Raw genomic sequence first — 27,212 nt, 5'->3', positions numbered from 1 at the left:
TTTTATTATGCATATTTAGACAATTTTCTGGACAGGGGTTCATATCCAAAAGCTACTTTAGCACTAATCTCTTCACCTGATGGCTTGCTTGAACCACTTCCTCCTTCACCATCCAGTTCCATCAGTTTGCCCAACTCAAACTTGGCCTTCTTTAGCATTTTGACTTATCAAACTTACACATCATGGAGAGGGTAAATGGACTGGCAATCTTCCTCAATGTCCTTACCAATGCTGTCTAGGATCAGCTTGTTGACAATCACCTTGGGATCATTGGTTTGCTCCTCACAAGTTGTGATCTCCACCATCTTCTTGCAAATTGTGCAAACCCACTGGTGTTGCATATAGGATACTTAACATATCTGGTTAGTACGCTTCTTAATGAATCCTACACAAGAGAGACACAGCAAACATCCATCTATGGTTTTGACATCAATATGGGCTTCAATCATGGCACTAGCTGACAATGCACTGGGCTGAATTGGGCAAGGACAATTTCACTTTCTTCCTTGAGAAAAACATTGCTACTGTTCAGAAAGAAAGAACTTACATTCATATTGTAGCTCTTATGACCTCAGGCTTTCTCAAAGCACTTCAGGACCAATTAAATATATTTGAGGTATAGCCACTGTTGTAAGGCTTGGAAATGTGGCAGCCATATTGCATGTTGCACAAAACCTCACAAACAACAATGAGATAAATGACCAGGTAATCTATTTTTGATGGTGCTGGTTGAGGAATAAATGTTGCTAGGATAACTTCCCTGCTCTTCGTTCATTGTTCTGTGGGATTTTTGATGTTCACCTGAAAGGGCCGAGGAGGTTTCCATTAAAAATTTGATCTGAAACTCACCACCTCTGAAATTGCAGCACTTCTTCTGTGCAGGGCCAAAGTAAACCCAGTGTCACGGGCAATTTTTAAGGAGTTACCTTTTATTGCCCATGATCAAATATATTTATATGAGGATGTGTGTATGTTCTTACTCTTGGAGTGATGGAGTCAATTTAAATAACTCATCAGCAAGTTTTTGAGTATTAAAAATGAAGAAATTACTTTATTTCTCACGCACACTTGCCCTGAAAATTAAATGAAAGCTTGATGTCTAACATGGCTCACCACACTACACACAGACACGAAATCTGGATACTGTTAAAGATAAGACAGTAATTATAAAAATAGAATTTAATTCAGTCTCTATTTTATTGAGGGCCCGATGTTTCTTGATGAGTTAATGTTTTGGATGGAAATGGAGATATTGAAAAGCAGTATCTTTCCATGTTGCAAAGGTTTTTGTGGTAGATCTGCCAGAGGTTGAGAACACTGGTGAATTTGGTGGGGGGTGGGGGGGGTGGGGGAGGCGAGCAGGTTAGAAGAAAGAGTCCTTGAGTCCTTGTTCCTTTTGATAGGTATTGCAGGTTTATGCTTAGGTTGCTTAGCTGACTGCAATAGTGCATGCCCTTTGCAAGACTCTCTTTCTCTGATGGAAGTTGGTTTTGAAGTCTCTGAAGATGTTTCTCTCAAATGTCAGTTTGAACTTCTGTTAATATCTGTTAAGTGGGAGCAAAGATGGTCACTGTATCATGTGGCCTCATACTAGTGTCAGGTCATGTCCAAGCAATCCCATGAAGCAGTTGTATTCTTCTCTCACCTATGGTTTCAGTAGCTTTTTTTGTGTTTGAAAAGGTAAATTTGCATTTTTTACAGTCAAGGCGTTGGTGGGGTTTTGTTAACCTCCTGGTCTGACAAACATTGAGTTAATATCAGAAAGAAGACCCTCTTTGTTCTCTCTAGAGACAAGATAATGTTTTGTAATCCACAAAAGTGCCTGGTGGTCTTCAGAAACCATCTTGAATTTCAGTCTTTTGAAGCATGGCCAGTACGGCCATGCCAACAGATTATGGAGGGGGTTTGAACCTACAGCCTTCTGACTTAGAGGCAAAAGAGTTATCATTGGCCAAACTTGTTGAATTTTTTGAGGCGATAGCAGCAAGAGTAGACAACGGTAATACATTAGATGTAATTTATCTGAATTTTCAAAAGGTACCTCATAATAGACCAATGAATAAGGTCAGAGAATGTGGAGTCAGGGGACAAGTAGCAGAATGGACAGCTAGCTGACTTCATGACAGAGAACAGAGATTTGGAGTAAGAGGTTGTTATTCAGAGTGGCAAAGGGTGGGATAAGTTGTTCCACAAGGAGAGGTGTTGGGACCACTGCTGTTTATAATTTACTTAAACATTTTGTAAATGCAAACACAATTTATACATTTGAGGATGACACCAAATTGGTGAGGACGGGGAGTGTGATGGTCACAACTGAGGAGAGCTGCAACAAATTAAAGGAGGAAAATAATAAACTTGCAGAATGGGCGCATAATTGGCACACGAAGTTCAACACAGATAAATGTGAGGTAATACAATCTGGTAGGAAGAATGGGGGGGTAGGGGTGTCACTTATTACTTGAAACCTGCAATTCTAGGTTTGGTGGATAGTAACAAATACATCAATTATTAAAAGTTGCACCATAGGTTATCAAGGCCATAAAAAAGAACAAACCAAACAATAGATTTTATTTCTAGAGGAATAGAATTGAAAAGTAGGGAAGTTATGACCACAATTAGAGTACTGTGTGCAGTTCAGGTCACCATATAAAGGATAAAAAGGATATAGAGGTGCTGGAGAGGGTACAGAGAAAATTTACAAGGGTGATACCAGGTGATACCTTGGGTGTACATATCAAGAATGAATTGGTAGGTTGGGTCCCTTTTTCCTTCAAAAAGAAGGCCGAAGTGTGACCTAATAGAGGTCTTTAAAAGGATGACAACTTTTGATAAGTTTTGAGAGTGGATACAGAGAGATGTAATGGAAGGCTGGAGTCCCCTGGCAAAAAAGCTGAGAACAAGTTCGCCCCACTCTGGTGGCTTGCCCTGCAAGCATTTTACACTCAGAGGGGGGTTAATTGGTTTAAGGCAAGATTTCTGGCCCCAACTGGGGAGTAAGTCCTGCCTCTGTGGCCAATCAAAGGGTAAGGCTGAAGCTTTCGCAAAATCTTCAGCCAGAAATGCCAAGTGGCTGATCCATCCCAGCCTCCTCCGAAGGTCCTCAGCATCACAGATGCCAGTCTTCAGTCAACACAATTCATTACACGTGATATCAAAAAACAGCCGAAGGCACTGGATTCTGCAAAGGCAATGGGCCCTGATAATATTCTGGCAATAATACTGAAGACTTGTCCTCCAGAACTTGCCACACCCCCAACCAAGTTGTTCCAGTACAACTACAACACTGATATCTACCTGGCAATGTGGAAAATTGCCCAGGTATGTCCTGTACACAAAAAGCAGGACAAATCCAACCTGGCCAATTACCACCCCATCAGTCTACTCTCCATCATCAGTAAAGTAATGGAAGTGGTCATCAACAGTGCTATCAAGTGGCACTTGCTTAGCGACAACCTGTTGACTGGCGCTCAGTTTGGGTTCTGCCAGGGCCACTCAGCTCTTGACCATATTACAGCCTTGTTCAAACATGGACAAAATAATTGAATTCCTGAGGTGAGGTGAGAGTGACTGCCCTTGACATCAAGGCAGCATTTGATTGAATGTGGCATCAAGGCACCCAGACCAAATTGGAGTCAATGGGGATCAGGGGGAAAACTCACTGGTTGGAGTGATACTTAGTGCAAAGGAAGATAGTTGTGGTTGTTGGAGGTCAAGCATCTCAGTTCCAGGACATCACTTCAGGTGTTCCTCAGGGTAGTGTCCTCAGCCCAACCACCTTCAACTGCTTCATCAATGACCTTCCTTCCATCATAAGATCAGAAGTGGGGATGTTTGCTGATGATTGCACAATGTTCAGCAACATTCACGACTCCTCAGATACTGAAGCAGTCCATGTCCAAATGCAGCAAGATCTTGACAATATATTGGCTTGGGCTGACAAGTGGAAAGCAGCAAGCCTGCCACACAAGTGCCAGGCAATGACCATCTCCAACAACAGAGAATCTAACCATCGCCCCTTGACATTTAATAGTATTACCATCACTGAATCCCATACTCACAGCATCCTGGGGATTACCATTGATCAGAAACTGAACTGGACTAGCCATATATATACTGTGGCTACAAGAGCAGGTCAGAGGCTAGGAATCCTGCGGTGGGTAACTCATCTCCTGACTCACCAAAGCCTGTCCACCATCTACAGGCCATAAATCAGGAGTGTGATGGAGTACTCTCCATTTGCCTGGTTGAGTGCAGCTCCAACAACACTCAAGAAGCTTAACACCATCCAGGAAAAGTAGCCTGCTTGATTGGCACCCCATCCACAAACATTCACTCCCTCCAACACCGACACACAGTGGTAGTAGTATGTACCATCTACGAGGTGCGCTGCAGGATCTCACAACCACTACCATCTAGAAGGACAAGGGCAGCAGAGACATGGGAACACCACCATCTGGAAGTTCCCCTCCAAGCCACTCACCATCCTAACTTGAAAATATATCACCGTTCCTTCACTGACATTGGGTCAAAATCCTGGAACTTCTTCCTGAACAGCACTGTGGCCTATGCCACATGGACTTCAGCTGCTCAAGAAGGCAGCTCATCACCACCTTCTCAAAGGTAAATAGGGATGGGCAATAAATGCCAGCCTAGCCAATGACACCCACATCCCATGAGTTCATAAAATAATAAATGGCTGGCAGGACTCCAGCCCCAGCAGTTTCAGCAGGAGTATTGGAATACAAAAGTCCCAAGTGCCGAGGAGCTGCAAACTGGAGTGAAAGATAAGTGGGGGAAAGGGTTATTGCTGGGCCACATCCAGAGTGTCCCATTGAGAGGGGCCGGAGCGATGTGGGTGCCAAAATAAATAGACAGGGGATGGAGGGTATGCGGGAGGGAGAAAGTCCTGGGGACGGCACTCCGATAGGCCCGTTGCACCTGTTTCGGAGGCATCCTTCCTTGATTGCCACCAGCTTGTGCAGCTTTCCAGGTTGGACAATTGATGTGGATCTTTCCTGCCTCTGGTTAAATCCCAGTGGGGGAAGGATGAGGCCTTTAATTGGGCATTAATTGACCACTTAAGGGCCTCAAGTATCCTGTGGACAGGCCTTCAAATCCCCCCTCCCCTGGTAAATTTGTGGTGGTGGATAGGGCTGGTAGATAGGCAATGGACTGAACACCCACGGTATTTTACAGGGCCCCCTCCTGCAAATCCAGCCCAATGATTCATCTTGTGGGAAACAGCATTACTAGAGGCCATAAATATAAAGTGGCCACCAAGAAATCTAAAAAGGGAAGTCAAAATATACTTCTTCTGAATGATTGGTAAGATTGTAGAGCTCGCTACCAAAGGGAATGGTTGAACAAATAATATTTCAGGTGCAGGCTTGCTGGAGGTGACGTGCAGCCTTGCGGCTCAAATAGTAATGAATCTTCACCGTTAAATGTTGACCAAACTGTCAAATGTTTCCAGTATCTTCTGTTTTAACTAGATGTATCTCTTCATGAGATGCGATGACAGCAGCACTGGTTCTTCGAGCCATAAGTTACACAGTTCATGTTTACTGAGTGATTCATGTTCTATGCTTTAGGTGAAGAAATCTTCAGAATTGAAGCAATAGATCCTGATGATGTAAGACGTGGTAATGGAAAAGTTTCCTACTCAATTGTTTCTCAAAGTCCTTCAATCCCATCAAATGTATTTAAAATTAACTCAGAAGATGGATCCATACTTCTTCAAAAATGTTTGGATTATGATGTATGTATTATATATCCATATGTGGAACATTGTTACCTTTCTAAATCACAGAATTGTTTATACTTCTGCAAATATAATTAAAACATTCAAATTATAAAATGATTTTATTGATATTTGGACAATTAACATAAGCAATTACATGTCAAATAGAAATTCTATTTTACAATGATCATTGATGTCATTGTCTGATGTAACAGGCTTGATGGCTAAATGACCTTCTCACGTCCATATGTTTCTATTAATTTTTTTAATCAAAAGCAATGCGAAAACCTTAATATTGGGTGTAATTTAATGTCCGCTCCAGGAATGGGTTGGCAAGTGGGACATGAAAGTACAATTGGTGATGAGCCGTGCCCATGGCAAATCCACCTCAATGAGTATTTTACCTACAGCAGGAGAAGCATCAGGTGGCCTGCTTGCCCGAAGGCCAACTGAGGGCCTCCTCTCACAGATACACGGGCCAAGTAGCAAGGCTGCCTGCCAGCTGAACCAATGCTGCCAGCTATTGGAGGGTAGGGGGCCTCCTGCCAATGACCTTTTGCATAGTTGGGTCTTGATTCTGACTTCTTGACCCCTGCCACCTGCCCCTGCAGCTGTTGCATGAGATGTTCCAGGAACTAAAGTGCCTCCCATGAGCAGGTGAAGAAAGAAAAACTGAGGGGAGAGGGAAAATGAAGGATGGGAAGAGGGGAAGCTGAGAAACTCCCCTCTTCCATTTCAAAGATTCTCCAAATGCTGACACCCATGATTCTGACTCTCCAGTGCCCTCCTGGCTACATCCCAAATGATCGCTGCTCTCTATGGCAGTAGAAGGGTTGAAGTCACTCAGCTCAAGTTTTATCCAATAATAACTGGTGATGTCACAGGAAAGGGATGAGATGCACTATGGTTTTACAATGAAATTGCTCATCTCCCAGGCTTAAGGAGGCATTATTCAGGGAAGGAATCCCTGATTCTGGGAAAATCCTGTTCATTCCAGGAGGGTTGGGAATCCTAGGCAGAGAATCAGGAATGTGTATAATTGGTTGAGCTGGGGAATCCTATGGCATCCTTGTAGAACTGCGAGGAACATCCTGTAGATAATGAATTTGGAGGAGAAAGTGGGATATCCTATTCACATTCTAGTCTAAGCTGAAATGGATGGGAGCCTTCTTTAGAACAAATTGGTGGGAAAACACAGATCATCCACTTACCTCTCCAACTCTATCTATTTTCCTGGAGCAGATGTCACTTGGCATGCAGGGCAGGATCCCCGCCTCTGAGAGGAAGCCCTACAGTGCTGGTTGGAGGCGAGGCTGTGCTTGCAACAATGGGATTCCAAAACAACATTGGGGTCCCAGAAGAGACACAGCAAGAGAGTCTGAAAGGAGAGGAGAGGAGATCACAAAAGATGAAGAAAATCTTTGGCTTTGTAGGCATTTGCAGAAACTGAGGAAATTTAAGTATATGGTGTTGAACTGGGGAGAGAGAAGGCCTGGATGGCATCCTCTCTCTCCATTTACACAATACAGGGCCTCATTACCACTATCATAAGTCTACCATCACATTTCACCAGATAGTTCTAGGAAGGGGTGATCAGAGGGGTAGAATGGAGATGAAAGGGCCAGACATCCAGGTACCACCCTCTGCCAGAATTTACATGCAATGAAAGAGGAAGTGCAGTCAGCAACAGTCCTGCTAGGTGGGAGGGGAAAGAAGTGGGACCCAGGGTACAGTGCAGAGTCAGGCCTGGCCACATTTGACCCCAATCTTCTTCAATTTCGGGAGAGGTCACCGGGAAAATTCAATTTAATGTGTAGTATATATTACATTTGGGACAGTGATAATTCACTAATTCAAATATAGATTACCAGAAAACTTAAAACTTTACTCAGTCTGCAGTTAAAAAGACTTCCCAACTTTGTCCAAAATAAACAAGTGCAATCCAACTTAGCAACATTTTTTTTTACAAAATGTAATTTGTGTTTTGTAACTAATTATTGTTTCTGTTTCAGACTATCAAATCCTACTCTTTAATCATTAAAGCAAGAGACAATGGACTGAATGTACTGTCCTCCAATGCAGAAGTACAGATTAACGTGATAGATTCCAATACACATCCTCCAATTGCAACTGAGCAGGCTGTAAGTATTTTTACAGGTGTATTCTGGTATTGGGGTGGGGGGGGGGGTGTGTGTGGATGGGGTTGGGTTTTGGGAGGTGCCGGTGGTTTATTTTTAACCTAGAAGCCGAGGTGTGTCAGGAGTGGATACTGCCTTAAAATTATCAACCTTTCATTTGCAAACGTAATCCAGCTCCAATGTAGCCACTTTTGGGTTTAATGGATGTGTGTTTGGACGCCTTCAGGTACCTGCATGTGTCCGTACACCACATGGACTGCAGCGGTTCAAGAAGGCCACTCACCACTACCTTCTCAAGGGCAGTTAGGGATGGGCAATAAATGCTGGGCCTGGCCAGTGACACCCACTCAATGAATGAATTTAAAAAAACCTACTCGCTGAAGTTAGGAATTGAATTATTGCAGGTGGGCAGATAGATAATGTTGCAATGCAAATCTTTAAGAGGTTTTAATGAGTCATTTGTGTTTTGGATTTACTTGGCTCTAAATTTAATGGCTCCAACATGGGGCTTCCTGAGGCTCAGGAAACTGACCAGTTAAAAGGAGATGAGATTGTGCTGCAGTTCAGGTCGGTATTTAAAATTGTGATTGTCCCTTCTGAATAAAACTGCACTGATTTCAGCTGGCATTTCAGTTCCCTCTGACAAACATTTGGCATGGAATTCTTGTGTGGATACATTTTTCTCAACAATGGGGACTTACAAACTGACAAGATCAAGGCAGCTAAATGTGTTTGACAATAATCAGGAGAGCAAGAGCATCACAATCGACAGCAGTGCTGACATGCTGTGGTGGGATCAGTACATGAGCAAGGGAGAGGTGAACAGGAGGGAGTTGCACTGGAAAAAGGTTCATGAGAGCGACCAAGATCAGAAAAGGCACAAAACAAAAACAGAATTACCTGGAAAAACTCAGCAGGTCTGGCAGCATCGGTGGAGAAGAAAAGAGTTGATGTTTCGAGTCCTCATGACCCTTCCACAGAACACTGTCCACTTTAAGAGTTTCCAGACAGTGCTTCCACGGAGTGAGCTTGTCATGTCAGGTAATGGCAGATGCTCGCAGCCTTCTAGAAGACTGCCTGCCTGACCTGGCAGACATATGTTACCAGTTGCCGTGACAATCAATGCAATCAATTTATTTGCCTCTGCTTCCTTCTTTTGGAGACATTTCAAGGTATCACAATCCGCTGCACATAAAGACATAAAGCACATGATGTGTGGATTGGTTGCCAGGACTGGCAGATATCCCCTGTGACAGTAGCCAGAATGAGCAGTTACTTGGATCACATGGAATGATCAAAAAACAAAACTTAAACAGCAGATTGTTTTGTCAAACACACAGGCGTACTTTTGGTGAATTGCAAATTCTTGAATTTACTCTTTCTCTTGCTCCTAGCATCCTATGTGCTTTCAGCAGGGGTAGTTGCAGGCTCAAGGATGGTGGCATGGTGGCATAGAAGTAATGTTACTGGACTCCTAAGCAAGAGGCCCAGGCTAATACTGGGTTAATACTGGGCTAATACTAATGGGGACACGGCTTTAAATCCCACTATGGCAGCTGGTGGAATTTAAATTTAATCAATTATTAAATCTGGAATTAAAAGCTAGTCTCAGTAATGATGATCATGAAGAAAAACCCACTTGGTTTACTAATTTCCTCATGATCTGGCCTACATGTGAGTACAGACCCATGTTAATGTATTTGACTCTAAACTGCCCTCTGAAATGGCCTAGCAAGCCATTCAGCGGTAACACAGTGCTACAGAAAAGTCAAAAAGGAATAAAACAGGATGGACTATCGGGCATCGAACAAGGCACCAGAAACAGCAATGGCACACCATCCCTAGTCGATTCTGCAAAATACTCCTTACTAAAATCAGTCACATAGCCTATTAAAACAACAGCCTGACATAGTCATACTTACTGAATCATACTTAAAACCAATGTCCAAGACACCACCATCACCGTCACCATCCCTGGGTGTGTCCTGTCCCACTGGCAAGATGGAACAACCAGAGGTGGCAGCACAGTCGAGAGAGAGTTGACCTAGGATTCCTCATCATCGACTTCAGACCCATGAAGTCTCATAAGTCATCAGGCCACGTATAGGCAAGGGAATCTCCTGCTAATTACCACCTACCACCCTCCCTCAGCTGATGAATCAGTACTCTTCCATGTTGAACATCACTTGGAAGAAGCACTGAGGGTAGCAAAGACAAAGAATATAATTTGGCGGGGGACTTCAAAGCTCAATATGAAGCCTGGCTTGGTAGCACCACTACTGACCAAACTGGCCAAATCCTGATGGAAATATCTTGGCCTGAAGCAGGTGGTGAGGGGACCAACAAGAGGTAAATGTCAACTTGAACTTGCACTTACCAATCTACCAGTCGCAGATGCATCTGTCCATAACAGCACTGTTAGGAAAGACCTCTGCACCATCCTTGTGGAGGCGAAGGCCCGTCATCACACAAAGGATACTGTACATCATGTTGTGTGGCACTACCACCTTGCTAAATGGGATGGATTCAGAACAGATTTAGCAGGTCAAAAGTGGGCATCCATCAGGCACTTTTGGGCATCAGCAAGAGCAAAATTGTATCCAACCCCAATCAATAACCTCATGGCTTGGAATATCCTTCAAGCTACCATTAGCTTGAAGCTACTTACCATCAAGTGAGGAGATCAACCCTGGCTTAATGAAGAATGCAGAGGGCATGCCAAGGAACAGCACCAGGCATACCTAAAAATGACATGTCAATATGGTGAAATTACAACACAGGACTACTTGCATGCCAAAAGTGGAAGCTGCATGCAATAGACATTTCTAAGCAATCCCACAACCAACAGATCAGATCAAAGCTCTGCAGTCCTGTCACATCCAGTCGTGAATGGTGGGGCATAGTTAAACATCGAACCAAAAGGGGAGGTTCGACAAATATCCCCATCCTCAATGATGGAGGAGCCCAGCACATCAGTACAAAGGACAAGGCTGAAGCATTTGATACAATCTTCAGCCAGAACTGCCAAATGGATGATCCATCTCAGTCTCCTCCTCAGGTGCCCAACATCATAGATGCTAATCTTCAGGCAATTCAATTCACTCCACATGATATCAAGAACTGGCAGAAGGCACTGAATACTGCAAAGGCTATGGGCTCTGACAACATTCTGGCAATAGTACTGAAGAATTGTACTCCAGAACTAGCTGTACCCATAGCCAAGTTGTTCCAGTACAGCGACAACACTGACATCTATCAGACAAAAATTGCCCATGCATGTCCCGTCCACAAAAAGTAGCATAAGTCCAATCTGGCCATTTACCACCCCATCAGACTACTTTCAATCAGGAAAGCGATGGAAGGTGTTGTCGACAGTGCTAACAAGTGGCAATACTCAGCAATAACCTGCTTACCGATGCTTAGTTTGGGTTCCACTGCAGCTTCTCAGCTCCAGATCTCAATATATCTGTAGGGGGTGCCCTCTTTTTCTCCCTCAGCAACCCTCCCCACACTCAAGTTCGTGACACCAGATTCACAAGTGTATGGCTTGAACAGAATGACCAGTGAGACAAGTTTCTTCTTATAGTTCACAGTCACTTTATTGAGGGATGGCATAGTGGTATTGTCACTGGACTAGTATTCCAGTGCTCTGGGGACTATTGAATTATCCACAGCCCTCAGAGAAGGGCATTCAGCAATAATGAATTACAGTTACCTAGAACCTGGAGTTACCTGGAGTCATGAAATTCTCAGAGGCCATGTGAAGATTCATGGAGTGTCCTTACTGCATGCTGTCATCATTGTCCTGCGATCGAGTGACTATTAGGGCCTTGACTGTGTCTCCATGACAGGAGCATTTTCACAGAGGCTTTGGGTGCTGCCATAAACCAAACTGGAGTCAAACGTTCACAACTGCGATATGAGGATCAATGGGGACACCTCACTGCATTTCATCATCATCTTTCCCAAATCTGGCAGCTATGAGGGCCTCCCCAGTGCTCTTGCTTCATCTAGCCAGTGCGAAAGCCTCATCCCTATCATCATCACCACTGAGGACCTCCTCACCCTCATCCCCGTTGCCGTCCTCCTCATTTGAGGAGACCTCTAGGTCTTCCATCTCCTCCTCAGCCAGCCAGTTCATCTCCCCATTGGAACACCAGGTTGTAAAGGACGCAGCAGACGATAATGATGCGTGACACCCTCTGTGGACTATATGGCAGGGCACCACCAGACTGGTCCAGACACCGGAACTGCATTTTCAGCATCCAGATGATATGCTCCACCAAGTTGCGAGCTGCTGCATGAGTCTCATTATAGCGTCACTCTGCTGCAGTCTGAGGCTGCTGTGTGGGTGTCATCAGCCACTGCCACTTTGTGTAGCCCTTGTCCCGAAGGAGCCAACCCTGCAGCCTCTGCGGACCTTGGAAAACTGCAGGATTCTGCAAGTGACTCAGGATGTAGGCGCCGTGCACACTCCCTGGAAGCCGTGCGCACATCTGCAGCATGAGTTTCTGGTGGTTGCAAACCAGCTGCACGTTGAGAGAGTGGAAGCCCTTGCGGTTACTGAGTGTAGTGATGGAGATCTGAGTGCCACATGAGTGCAGTCAATCACATCCTGCACCTGTGGGAATCCTGAGATCTGGGTGAATCCAATGTCCCTTGCATCCTGGCTGTCCCGTTCCCGGGCGAAATTCACAAAGTTGTGTGCCATGGAGAAGATGGCATCCGTGACCTCATGGATGCATTTGTGGGTGGCGGATTGTGAAATCCCATAGAGGTTACCTGTGGAGCCCTGAAAGGAGCCACTGGTATAGAAATTGAGCACCATGGTCACTTTCACAGCCACTGGCAGTGGATGCCTCCATGTCTCCTTGGCGCCAAGTCCTGCAGTAAGTGGCAGATATGAGCGACCAGGTCCCTAGACATGTGCAGTCATCGGCGACAATGGTTCTTGGTCATCTGCAGGAATGACAGGTATTGTCTATAGACCCTGGGTGTCTCTAGGTGCTGACCAGCTACAGCTATGGCTGATGATACCCATGCACCAGCCTCAGACTGCAGCAGAGTGATGCTATAATGAGACTCATGCAGCAGCTCGCAACTTGGTGGAGCATATCATCTGGATGCTGAAGATGCAGTTCCGGTGTCTGGACCAGTCTGGCAGTGCCTTGCCATATAGTCCACAGAGGGTGTCACACATCATCATCATCTGCTGCGCCCTTTACAACCTGGCGTTCCAATGGGGAGATGAACTGGCTGGCTGAGGAGGAGATGGAAGACCTAGAGGTCTCCTCAAATGAGGAGGACGGCAGTGGGGATGAGGGTGAGGAGGTCCTCAGTGGTGATGATGATAGGGATGAGGCTTTTGCACTGGCTGGATGAGGCAAGAGCACTGGGGAGGCCCTCATAGCTGCCAGATTTGGGAAAGATGATGACGAAATGTAGTGAGGTGTCCCCATAGATCCTCATATCGCAGTTGTGAACGTTTGACTCCAGTAACTGCAGGGTGTGCAGGAGCCCCAGCTGCCCCTTCTTCATGAGGTTGCTGCTCCTGCCTTTGTACAGCCAGTCGTCTCAGTCGCTCTCTCCTCCATCTTCTTCGCTCTTTGTAGGCCATCAGGCATACAGCTAGGTCACCAGGATCCATGATTCTGATGTGCTTCTCCTGCAGCATGAAAGAGAGAGAGAGACGTGGTTATCATGGCTGTATTTAGCATTCTTTCCTGGCTCTGCGTGACTGCCCCTTAATGCTTCCCAGAGAGTGCTGGCCACCCCTCGGATAGCCAGAGGTGAGTGCGCTGCATGGCTGCCCTGTCAACGTGTGACATGGGGGACACTGGCCCAAACCAGGATACTGAGATTGCAAAGGGCTGTGAGAGCCTCCAGCAGTGACTGCTACATGGCCAGTGTTGGCGAGAAGATTGTACAACTTGTGTAGTCCAACTGCTGCGTGGTCCAGTAAAGTGGTCGCGGACTCGCAGTCTTTGCTGGGGTGGTGGGGGGTAAAGTATAGAGCACTTGGTGGCACTTTGGTGCCTCTGTGTTGCTTGCATGGGTGGGTAGGCCAGGAGCCCGACCCCAAACATATCACTGTGGCTGCGCCTGATTTGTCTCAGCTGCAGATTTGGTCAATTTATATGGCTGTCCCTACTGCATGGCCACTTCCCTCATCTATCCTGCCCCCCCACCTCGATTGCTTGTGTGCAGGATCCAACGCAGGGTAGCAGTTGCTCCTGGATACCCCCTCCCTGAGTACAGTCACCTCTGTGGTAAGGCAGCAGTTGTCCACAGACACCACCCCCCGAGAAAACAGTCGTCTCCGAGGCAGGGCGGCACTTCACCCAGACCCCCTGGTGTCCCTGAAGTCTGCAAAGCAACAAGCGACCCTGGTGAGCTGTGGAAAATGATGCTGTTCACTCACCTCAGTTCCCCCAAAGTGAAGGCCACCAAGTGCACGTTGCCTGTGTGCTGTTGTGAAACATGATAATGTGCTTTCCCACCAACATGGACGGACATTCCAGCAGGGGTCCAGAGCCTGGTGGAATGGCCTTTAATGAGATGCTGATGTATTACAATGAGTTCCCCGCCAACCGTTGGCAGGAAACGCAGCCTGTGATTGGTGGGCTGAGTGAACGATCGTGACCTGCCTTCCAGCCGCCGTTAACCAGTTCGCGCCATATTGTTCGCACCTATCATGCCCGCTGCCAGCAGGCACAGAAAATTCTGACCTAAGAGTTACTCAACACCTGACTCCCCAGAGTCTGTCCACCATCTATCAAGCACAATTCAGGAATGTGTTGGAATACCCTCCACTTGCTTGGTTGAGTACAGTTCAAACAACACTCAAGAAACTCAATACCATTAGGGCAAAGCCCAACTAATTAGCACTTTATTTGCCATCTTAAACATTCACAATCTCCCCACTAACACACAATGGCAGCAGTGTGTTCCATCTCCAAGGCACACTGCAGTAATTCACCAAGCCTCCTTCGACAGCATCTTCCAAACCCATGTCCTCTACTGCCTAGAAAGACAGGGCAGCAGATGCATGGAAACGCCATCACCTGCAAATTTTCCATCCAAGCCACACACCATCCTGACTTGGAAATATATCACCGTTCTTTCACTGTCATTGGGTCAAAATACTGGAACTCCCTTCCTAACTACATTGTGGGTGTACCTACACCACAGGGACTGCAGCGGGTTAAGTAGTGAAGTGGCTCACTACTTCAATGGGCAGCCAATGCTGGCTTCGCTGGTGACCCTGAAAGAATTTTAAAAAGCTGTACGGATCCTTAACCTGACTATGGAGATGTTTTTGGCTGATGCCTTTTGAAAGGCCCCACCAAGACTGCTCCACCTAAGCATATGCAAAGGTGGTCACAGCCATAGGGAAAGAAGGCAGCCTGTTAGAGATCAGAGTCACGTTGTAAGTCCATGGAATCCTTCTTCCTTGCCATCTAATGGAGTAATGGAGAGTGTGTATAGCATGTCTGTCTGGCTAAGATTGTGGTACACCTCTAGTATTCTCTTTCTCAATAATGGCCCCTGCTGTTAGCATGTGTGTCTGGCTGAGCAGAGCTTGGAGCAGATTGCAGCCCCTGAGATGGGCTCTCCGTGACTGTCTCCAGTGAATGCATGTGCTTAATGGTGAGTAGTGACTCACTAGGTGAAAGTGCAACTACATGTTTAGTTACAAGCATCTGCTGTGTAACATGGCTGTATCACCTGTTATGGTGCACACTCAGGATGAATGAACTGCTCTTCTGGATCAGCATGCATGTCCTGTGACATTTGCTGCACATGAGAAGGCCCTCAAAGATGGAGGAAAAAGATACGGTTTAGTTGTGATAAAGTAACAATCTTGGTAATAACCATTTTCAGCCTTCTTTTGGTTCAATCATTCATGAAATAATGCCAGAGATATTTGTAATGCTGTTACCATCTATCTGTGAGTTCCTTGTTTCCCCTATCTCTGACTGAGAGGAACAAATTTATCTCCAGAGCCTCCTCTTCTGCATTTGTGGTGGGCCCCTGCATTTTGCACTCTCTTCCAAAAAGGACAAAAAAAACATGCCAGCACGTGAGTGAAGCTGAGATTTCCACCCAACGGATTCAATGCATCTGGTGAGGGTGAATAGGAGACACTTGCATCATATGGCATAACAATGGATGGATAAATGGTAAAGTGATGAAGTGAAATGAAAGAGAAGACTGGCTGTTGCTAGAATGAGTATGATGAGCCATGTAACAAAATAAGCTTAGCAAGAGAGTGCGGAAGGTTCAAACCAAAGACTGTATTTGATTCAGCAAATGTACTCACTTTTCCTGATCTGGCTAAGCCATTTTTATGTCTCGAGTCTATGAGTTCACTAATCGGGTAAACTCGAATTGCAGGCTTTCGTGTATACTTGTTAGTTGATGCTAGCTATCAATAATGGAAAGAGACCAACATAAGTACAAGCTGACTGTTAATTGCAACAGAGGGCAGAGCACTAAATCCTTGCATATTTCCCAATCCACCTCCAGCTCTAGACTACAGTTAACCAGCAGCCTACGCTGGTCAGTACTATCACTTGCATTCTCTTAAAGGTACATGGTACTCCACTTTACCACATCACCGCCCCCCCACCTTACTTAAAAAATACAGTTGACAAACTTAATAACATTTGAACTATTTACACTAATAACTATTTACAAAACAAGTCTCTCAGGATGCTTTCTCGGATGCGTTGAGTGTCGCAGTTCAAAAGCCTTGGCTGGTTTTTCTGAGATCTCCTTGTCAGGGGGCAGTTGTGCACTTGGTTCCTCAGTGGAAATTGGCAGGTTTGTCTCCCCTATCCCCTCGGGTCCCACAGGCCCTGCCGGTGCTTCCCAATCATGTGTCCTGTCCTCTGCATGCACCACAAACTCAAGCATAGATGATGGCTGCATTTCTTCTTGTGGAACTGGTGTTCTTTTGTGGAGATGATCCATGTGTAGTCTAATTATTCGGACGTTTACTGATACATTATAGGAGAAGGGTCCAGTTTCTGCACTCACCTCACCTAACAGCCAATTGGGCCCATCTCCAAAGGTCTTCTCAAGGACCGTATCTTCCACTGTGAAAGTTCTTTCGCAACCATGATCATCGTGCCTGATCTTCTGTGCTCCTTGGCTTTTCTCCACCATGTGAGGGGCAAGATTAGGAAATTTGCAGATGACACAAAGATTGGCCGAAAAGTGGATAGTGTAGAGGATAGCCATAATCTCCAAAACTATATAGATGGGTTGGTGGAATGGGTGGTAAAGTGGCAGATGGATTTTAACATACAGAAGTGTGAGGTCATACATTTAGGGAGATCAAACAGTTGCAGGGATTACACAATAAATGGGAATATACTAAGAGGGGTAGATGAAGTGAGAGATCTTGGTGTACAAGTACACAGGTCCCTGAAGGTAGCAGTTCAAGTAGACAAGGTTGTAAAGAAGGCATATGAAATTCTCCTTCAATGGCAGAGTTATAGAATATAAAAGTCAGCATATAATGTTGGAATTGTATAAAAAGCTGGTGAGGCCACAACTGGAGTATTGTGTGCAGTTCTGGTCACCACATTACAGGAAGGAAGTAATAGCTCTGGAGAGAGTGCAGAGGAGGTTTACAAGAATGTTGCCAGGGTTAGAAAAGTGTAGCTATGAGGAGAGATTGGATAGGGTGGGGTATTTTCCTTAGAATCAAAAAGGCTGAGAGGTGACTTGATTGAGCTGTACAAAATTATGAGGGGAATAGATAGAGTGGACAGGATAAAATTGTTTCCCTTGGTGGAGAATTCTAGAACCAGGGGACATAGATTCAAGATAAGTGGCAGAAGGTGTAGGGGAGACATAAGGAAGAACTTTTTTACGCTGAGGGTAGTGGGTGTCTGGAATCCGCTGCCCAAGTTGGTGGTAGAGGCAGAAACTCTAGGCTCTTTTAAAATGTACCTGGATCTGCACCTTATGTGCTGTAAGCTGCAGGGCTATGGGCCGGGTGCAGGAAGGTGGGATTAGAAAGGGCACCTGAGTGTCCTTGGGCTGGCATGGACAAGATAGGCTGAATGCCCTCCTTCTGTGCTGTAACTTTTCTATGGTTCTATGATGTTGTTGGCAGTAAAAAAGAACGCTAGGCTTTCGACATACCGAGACCATTCATCTGAAATGGGGTTGAATGGGTTGACATGTCCAACTGCATCATCGTGAACGACTGCAAGGGGACTGCGCTTCCGATGGACTTCCCAGTTAATGATGAATTCAGGCATTTGGCCATAACTTTATTAACTGCCATCGATTGATTTGTGTTTTGCTTTCCGCAGAGTTGCCATTTCTCTGAGGTCTCTTATAATTTTCTGTCCATAGCCATTTTTCTTGAATGCACCACTTTAAATGTATTGTCGCTTTAAGAGTAGTCACCTTTTTTTAACACGGGCTGTCACTGCAGCTATCAGCTTTTCTGTGCTGGGTTTGTGTTTCCCATGCTTCTCAAGATTTTGTTGGGATCCCCACGACCGTGAGTCTCCTTCTCTTTTAACTTTGTGAAATGTCGTTTCTGTTTGGGAAAAAACACAGCAGCAATTTTTTTCTCCCTTTTCTGGGTGATTCTGCAGGGCTTTCCCCTTTCCCCTGCAGGCTCTCTTGATGTTGGACACCCCTCACTTCGGGAGACCCAGCGGCCTCGTGGTCCAAACGTGCCATTTTTTTTGTTTAAATGTAAAACCGCAGCACTTCTTGCTGCTCTGATTGTCGTCTATTTTACAACAAAGTACATATTCTCTTTCTGATGTTTTGCTCACCTGTCTTGCGGATTCTCACTCAGGAGTCTTGCAATTTTTCATCCTCGTCACCAGTTTTATGTCTTGAGTCTATGAGTTCAATAATCAAGTAAATTCAAATTGCACACCTTCATGTACACTTTGTTAGCTGATTCTCGCTATCAATAATGGAGAGAGACCCACATAAGAATAAGCTGACTGTTTATTGCAACAGAGGGCAGACCATTAAATCCTTGCGTGCTTCCCAAACCACCTCCAGCTCTAGACTACAGTTAACCAGTAGCCTGCACTGATTGGTCAGTGATGCCACATAGTTAGTTCACTTGCATTCTCTTAAAGGTACATGGAACTCCACTTTAGCACAGCCACTAAAATGCTTCTTACATTGAGTCCAAGACCTGTACACAATACGATCACTGCTCACTTCCTCAGCAATTTTAATTCAGTTGGGACCGCAGATTCTGACCCACTAAGTTGACTTCTGAGTTATACTCACCATAAGAATACATACTATTGCTGCACAGTTTGCTGTAGCTTGACCAAATGTAAGAAATGACCAAATTTTATGTATCAGTATTGGCAAGGCTGAATGACTTTTCAAAGTAAAATGAAACTGTCAAATGTTGCGAGGAGTTTTTCACAGATTAAAAAAAAACCTGAGGTAGAAGCAAACTGTTAACATCTCCAGGCACTGGCATGTCAGGCCTTAAGGCCTACAGGTGATTAAGGGAAACTGACAAAACAGAGGGCCATACTTCAAAGCTGCATTAGGTCTTTCAATTCACCATGCTTAATTAAAATGCTTGCTGGAATGCAGGTTAATTGGTTTGTACACCTTAGTGAAACACTTTATGGCTGGGATTTTCCAGCTTTGTCGCGGGTGGGACCCGTTGTGGGTGAGGCGGCGCCCCAGCCAGAATTCCATCGACTTGCGGCGAGACCGGAAGATTGTGGCGGCTGGCGGGTGCGGAAAATCCAGCTGTTGTTTCAATAGCATGATAAGAAATGAAAATAGTTGGGCTGGATAAATTGTGAGCTGTTCTCAGCACAAGCAACTGATAACAAACAAACATGAACAACAAAGTCTCTGAAATCTAGTTTGAAACCTGGAGATGGGATATCTCAAGGGAGTTGTGGAACAGATGATGAGGAACAGCATAGGATGCGAGAAGGGATTTTGTTGTAAATGCCTGGTTGATCAAAGACAGAAGCACATGCAAAGGCTCTAGAAGCTCATGAAAGAGGGATAACATAAAGGTATGCTTTTATCTCATGGTTTAGATAAAGAATGTGGCATTCTATTGGACATTTCGTATTCAGGGAACCTTTATAGGAAAATACGGTCCTGTCAATATAACACCCAGGGCCACTTCTGAAAATAGGTGTAAAAACGATGTGAAAAAATACCTGGGGCTGTCGTCGAGACCAAATTGGGCGGTTGCCAGTTAAAGGACGACACCGAGTCACTGTCCAACTGAGCACTCACTGGTGTCCATGTGCAGATGATTTTGCTTATGGTTGATTGAGCTAAAATAAAGGATCTGTTCACACTTATGTGTAATCTGGGATTGCTGTATGACAGTGCTATCAGGTGCTCACTTGCAATCTCTTGCTATTTTTAAGTAGTAAGAACTTATTCCAGAAATCTTTCCCTCAAATTGTTTGTTTCACATGTCTGAACTCAGTAAGATGTTGGACAAGGGAAGATATTGCACCAAGCAAGTCCACCGCCCCAATCTCATCACTCAAAAGCCACCTTCAGATTAATATCAATTCGGATTAGTTTAAATGATCGCTGAGGAAATTACTGTGGATTTGGACAGTGCTACCAGTACTTATCAGCCAGTATTAGCTCACAGCAGTGGTGAACCTATTGAGATGGGTTTTACTGTTGACTCTGCATCAGTCTGATCAGGCACAGCTCTATGCAGAAGATCACTCATCAATATCCAAATAATACTAACATTTTTAGTTTTACCAAAGAGAGAACAGAACAGTCAACTTGTCACCAGCATTAAAAAGTTTGAGAGCAAAAGTTAAAAATTTTGTTATAAATTGACTGCAATTACACCATGACAGGTACAAAACTGAAGCAGTTTGAGAATACCTCCACCAACACTCAGTCTAGGAACTTTGGCATATAATAGAGTCTTACAACACAGAAGGATGGCATTTTGTCTAACATGCTGTTTGTCCATAGCCCTACCTTTTTCTCCCCTTGAAGAGGGGAGTTCCAGTTCCTTTTTGAAAATTATAATTGAATCTGCTTCCACTATCCTTAGAGACAGTGCATTTCAGATCATAAAGTCGCTGTGTAAAAAATCCTCCTCATCTCACTTCTGCTGTCACTGGAACCAGTTTCTCTTTAATTATGTTATCAAATGCGTCATGATTTTGAAAACCTCTAAGTAATATTCCCTTAACTTCCACTGCTCTAGGAAGAACAATCCCAGCTTTTCTAGTCTCGCCATGTAATTGAAATCCCTCATCCCTGGTGCCATTCTAGTAAATCTCCTCTGCATCCTCTCCAATGCCTTCACATCCTTCCTAAACTATGAAGCCCAGAACTGGATACAAAACTCCAGCTAAGGTCAAATCAGTGACTTATAAAGCATCAACTTCAGCATAATTTCCTTGCTATTGTGCTCTATGCCTCTACTTATAAAGCCAAGTATTCTGTATGCTTATTTCACAACCTTATCAATTTGTCCTGCCATCTTCAAATATTTCTGTATGCAAACACCTAAGTCTCTCTGTTTCTGCTTTAAAATTTTCATGTTTAGTTTATATATTATAACTTTGTATTAAAACCAAACTGACACTATTTTGTATCAATGCAAGATGTATAGTATAACCGGTCTATAATATTCTAGTGTAGACATTATTTATTTCAATGGTAGAACTTCAAAGGCATAAATGTCATTCAAAATAATGATATAAAAATACTTCCCCTATTTCGATTACTTACTTTGGTAATCTGGATTAACATTGCTCTGTCTCCAGAGGACAGAATTTACAGAATCACAGAATTGTTATAGTGCAGAAGGAGGCCATTTGGCCCATTGTGTCTTCACCAGCTCTCCAAATGAGCAATTCATCTAGTACCATTCCCCTGCCTTGTCCCTGTAGTCCTGTACATTCTTCATTGCAGATTTACTCTTTTTGGTGAATACAGCAATGTCGAAAACCCAGATGAATTGCTGATGTAGGCATGAATCACTATTCCAAAAAAGTAACTTTGATAATCAAAGAATAAATGCCAAAAGCCTAGAAATTTGGGCGTCAGAGGGGTGGAGAAATTTATAATGGAAATGTAAACTTATATAAACCTGAAATATTGACTTTAAAATCTTATATTTATGCACAAGGAATCCAAATTATTATACGGGGATAATAGTCAAGTATTAGTTTCCTAATGTGTAATTTTTCCTGCTACTATCTCATTTCCTTTTCCTGATAGGTTTCAGTTAGTATTGACGAGGATGACAATGATATATTTTTATTGCGAGTAAGTGTTACTGATAACGACACTCCTCAGACACCAGCTTGGAAAGTAAAGTACACAATAGTTGAAGGGAATGAAGATGAAAATTTCAAGATTGAAACAGATCCAGAAACAAATGACGGAATTCTGTTTCTAATAAAGGTATAGTATTTTAATTTGAGAATATTGCTTGGACCTTTATTGCATTATTTGTGCTTTCAGAAAAAAAATGAATTGAGGTAAATATGTCATCTTTATTTGTATCTTGCAAACATAAATATTTTATTTTTATTTCTGTCACTGTTTTTCCTACATATTTAGTTTATTATTTTCTTTGTATGCCAGTCTCATGAAGATTGAATTAAATATTAGGAATTAGTGATCAGGGAATCCAAATCTGAGCTCTTCAGTAAGATTTATAAATCAGTTGCTGGAATCCATCTCCCGAGGCATCATAGCTTAGTCCAGTTCTGTTTTCATTCTGTATCCACACATATGCATCTTCCACTATGGTTGACTGATTAGCAATCAGGGTCAGGAGCTCTCCCAAACTGGTTTTCCTTCCTATTCCAGCAGTGCTAAGGCCAGTTTCAGTGCCTCACTTGCTTCCTGGATCACCTAATTATTCAACAACTGAGAATCAAATCTGGAGTCGTTTGCTTGAAATGAGTCAATAGATGATTCTAGTGAGAGCAGAGGTTGAAATAATTTGTAGATTACTGAATCTGAATTGTAGATCACTGAACTTGAATTTCTAGCAAGTTTTAACTTTGAGAAGCATTACATTTATGCTGAAAAAGGAAAGAAGTTTTCTTTTCTATTCATTCACGGGATGTGGGCTTTGCTGGCTGGGTCAGCATTCATTGTCCATTCCTGGTTACCCTTCAGAAGTTGGCGGTGAGCTGCCTTCTTGAACCGCTGCAGTCTATGTGGTGTGGGTACACCCACAGTGCTGTTAGGAACGGAGTTCCAGGGGTTTGACTCAGTGACAGTGAAGGAACGGTGATATATTTCCAAGTCAGGATGGTGAGTTACTTGGAGGGGAAGTTCCAGCTGGGGGTGTTCCCATCTACTTACTGCCCTTGTCCTTCTAGGTGGTAGTGGTCATGGGTTTAGAAGGTGCTGTCGAAGAAGCACCTTGGCAAATTCCTGCAGTGTATCATGTAGATGGTACACACTGCTTCTACTGTGCGTCAGTGGTGGAGGGAGTGAATGTTTGTGGATGTGATGCCAATCAAGAGGGCTGCTTTGTCCTGGACGGTGTCAAGCTTCTTGAGTGTTGTTGGAGCTGCACTCATCCAGGCAAGTGGGGAGTATTCTATAACACTCCTGACTTGTGCCTTGTAGATGGTGGACAGGCTTTGGGAAGTCAAGAGGTGAATTACTCATCACATGCTTCCTAGCCTCTGACCTGCTCTTGCAGCCGCAGTATTTATATGGCTAGTCCAGTTCAGTTTCTGGTCAATGGTAACCCCCCAGGATGTTGATAGTGGGGGATTCAGCAATGGTAATGCCATTGAACATTTAAGGGGCAATGGTTGGATTCTCTCTTGTTGGAGATGGTCATTACCTGACACTTGTGTGGAGTGAATGTTACTTGCCACTTGTTAGCTCAAGCTTGGATATTGTCCAGGTCTTGCTGCATTTGGACATGGACTACTTCAGAATCTGAGGAGTTGCAAATGGTGCTGAACATTGTGCAATCGTCAGCAAACAACCCTACCTCTGACGTTTTGATGGAAGGAAGGCCATTGATGAAGCAGTCGAAGATGGTTGGGCCCAGGACACTACCTGAGGAACTTATGCAATGATGTCCTGGAGCTGAGGTGATTGACCTACAACAACCACAACCATCTTCCTTTGTGCTAGTATGACTCCAACCAGTGGAGCGTTTTCTCCCTGAATCCCATTGACTTCAGTTTTGCTAGGGCTCCTTGATGCCACACTCGGTCAAATGCGGCCTCAATGTCAAGGACAGCCACTCTCACCTCACCTCGGGAGATCAGCTCTTTTGTCTATGTTGAACCAAGGCTGTGATGAGGTTAGGAGCTGAGTGGCCTTGGCGGAACACAAGCTGGGCATCATTGAGCAGGTTATTGCTAAGCAAGTGCCGCTTGATAGCACTGTTGATGACCCCTTCCATTACTCTATTGATGATCGAGAGTAGAATGATGGGGTGGTAATTGGCCAGATTGGATTTGTCCTGCTTTTTGTGTACAGGACATACCTGGTCAATTTTCCACATAGCTGGGTAGATGCCAATGTTGTAACTGTATTGGAACAGCTTGGCTAGGGGCGCAGCAAGTTCTGGAGCACAAGTCTCCAGTACTATCACCGGAATATTGTCAGGCCCCATAGCCTTTGCAATATCCAGTGCCTTCAGCTGTTTCTTGATATCACGTGGAGTGAATCAAATTGGCTGAAGACTGGCATCTGTGATGCTGGGGACCTCCTGAGGAGGCCGAGATGTATCATCCACTCAGCACTTCTGGCTGAAGGTTGTTGCAAATGCTTCAGTCTTATCCTTTACACTGATGTGCTTGGCTCCTCCATCATTGAGGGTGGAGATATTTGTAGAGCCTCCTCCTCCAGTGACGTGCCTAATTGTCCACCACCATTCATGACTGGATGTGGCAGGATTGCAGAGCTTAGATCTGATCCGTTGGTTGTGTGATTGCATAGCTCTGTATATCACTTGCTGCTTATGCTGTTTGGCACGCAAGTAGTCCTGTGTTATAGCTTTACCAGTTTGACACGTCATTTTTATGTATGCCTGGTGCTGTTCCTGACATGCCCTCCTGCACTCTTCATTGAACCAGGGTTGATGCCCTGGCTTGAAGGTAATGGCAGAGTGGGGGATATGCCAGGCCATGCGGTTACAGATTGTGTTTGAGTACAATTCTACTGCTGCTGATGGCCCACAGCACTTCATGGGTGCCCAGTCTTCAGTTGCTAGGTCTGTTCGAAATCTATCCCATTTAACATGGTGGTAGTGCCACACAACACAGTAGAGGGTATCCTCAATGTGAAGGCGGAACTTCGTCTCCACAATAACTGTGCAGTGGTCACCCTTTCGATACATTCGTGGGCAGATCCATCTGCGGTAGGTAGGTTGGTGAGGTGTCAAGTATGTTTTTCCCTCTCGTTGGTTCCATCACCACCTGCCACAGACCCAGCAGCTATGTCATTTAGGACTCGGCCAGCTCGGTCAGTGGTGGTGCTACTGAGACACCCTTGGTGCTGGACATTGAAGTCCCCCACACAGAGTACATTCTGCACCCTAGCCACCCTCAGTGCTTCCTCCAAGCGGTGTTCAACATGGAGGAGCACTGATTTACCAGCTGAGGGAGGGTGGTACATGGTAATTAGCAGGAGATTTCCTTGCCTATGTTTGACCTAATGCCATGAGACTTCATGGGATCCAGAGTCGATGTTGAGGACTTCCAGGGCAGCTCCCTCGCAACTGTATACCACTGTGCCACCACTTCTGCTGGATCTGGGTGGAGTCTGGGGCATTATCTGTAAGGTATGATTCCATGAGGATGACTATGTCAGGCTGTTTCTTGACTAGTCTGTGAGATAGCTCTCCCAATTTTGGCACTAGCCCCCAGATTTTAGTAAGGAGGAATTTGCAGGGTCGACAGGGCTGCGATTGCTGTTGTCGTTTCCGGTGCCTAGATCAATGCTGGTTGGTCTGTCCGGTTTCATTTCTTTTTTGTGACTTTGTGGCTTGCTAATTTTTTCACTTAATTGGACATTTACAACTGAGTGGCTTGCTAGGCCATTTCAGAGTTCATTTAAGAGTCAACCACGTTGCTGTGGGTTTGGAGTCACATGTAAGCCAGACCAAGTAAGGACGACAGATTTCCTTCCCTAAAGGACATTAGTGAACCAGATGGGTTTTTACAACAATCGACAATGGTTTCATGGTCATCATTAGGCTTCTAATTCCAGATTTTTATTGAATTCAAATTTCACCATCTGCCGTGGCGGGCTTCGAACCCAGATTCCCAGAGCATCACCTTGGTTCTCTGGATTACTAGTCCAGAGACCCAGCATAATTTTTTCACTTAATTGGACATTTGAACAATACAATCTAAGTGCATCACTGTAAGGCAACTTTCAAATCTTTATTAACTTTGGATTTACAAGCCATGCTGGTTATTATTGTTTCAGATGTATTCAAAATGGCTGTACAAATAATTTTCTAATGGTGTCACTAAAGTATGGCTAGAAATGTGTAAGTAGAATCATTCTGTAATCACAATATAGCATGGATTCAAAGAAGGTACAATTACTTTCATTAAATATATTTTCGTAACCATTATCTAAATCGCTTCCACGCTAATCATCTAAATTTTATCCTTTCTTCCCATTAAAAATTTGTTTTATTTCCTGCAATCTTGAATCCTTTATCTAATTTGGGCTCACCAAGATGAAGAATGCAGACTTTCTGAATTCATTGCACCGCCAACCCTGGAAAAATGGCAAGTTGATCAACAAAGATTTGGCAACTCAGGAACATTCTGACTTTCCATTCAATACACTAAGGGCTGCATCTACCAGTCAGCGAGTGGGGGGACGAGGCCCACTCACCGACATGTAAAATGACACGGGGTGATGTCGGGCGGGCGTCCCAAAATCACCCGCATCATTTAGATTTTTGGTTCGGCAGACACGCAGCCGAACTGTCAACAGCCACTTAAGGCCATTAAAAAAGTAATTAAACCAATTAATGGACCTACCCGTCCAACCTTAAGGTTGGCGGGCAGACAAAGAGCCCAGGCGGCCTTTAGAAAAAACATGAAACCTCATCCGCGGCGGGATGAGATTTCATGAGGGATTTAAAATGTGTATGAAATGTTTAAATATAAGAAATTGACATGTCCCAACTCGCGTGACAGTGTCACATGAGGGGACATGTCAGGAATATTTTTTCTACCATTCCAAAAATTTTTAAAACTTCCACCAATCTCCCTGAAGAAGCACTTATCCTCAGGGAGATCTGTGCGCTCCTTCGCGTGCATGTGCAAAAGAGCGCACACCCGGCTCAGGGAATCCCC

The 27,212-nt window shown here is 44.4% G+C and overlaps 1 protein-coding gene across 2 annotated transcripts in view; it reads left to right on the top strand.

Annotated features, from left to right (window-relative positions):
* LOC121286752 (cadherin-like protein 26) overlaps window positions 1-27,212 on the top strand; it is a 133,763-nt gene that overhangs the window by 50,934 nt on the left and 55,617 nt on the right. For both annotated transcript variants that reach the window (XM_041203785.1, XM_041203784.1), the window contains 3 exons: window positions 5,592-5,758; window positions 7,753-7,881; window positions 22,126-22,311. In XM_041203785.1, the coding sequence (XP_041059719.1) occupies window positions 5,592-5,758; window positions 7,753-7,881; window positions 22,126-22,311 (482 nt within the window). The remainder of the gene's footprint in view (window positions 1-5,591; window positions 5,759-7,752; window positions 7,882-22,125; window positions 22,312-27,212) is intronic.

The sequence above is a fragment of the Carcharodon carcharias genome, chromosome 14, assembly GCF_017639515.1.
Source record: "Carcharodon carcharias isolate sCarCar2 chromosome 14, sCarCar2.pri, whole genome shotgun sequence".
Lineage (NCBI taxonomy): Eukaryota > Metazoa > Chordata > Chondrichthyes > Lamniformes > Lamnidae > Carcharodon > Carcharodon carcharias.
This window is presented reverse-complemented; position numbering and strand designations above follow the sequence as displayed.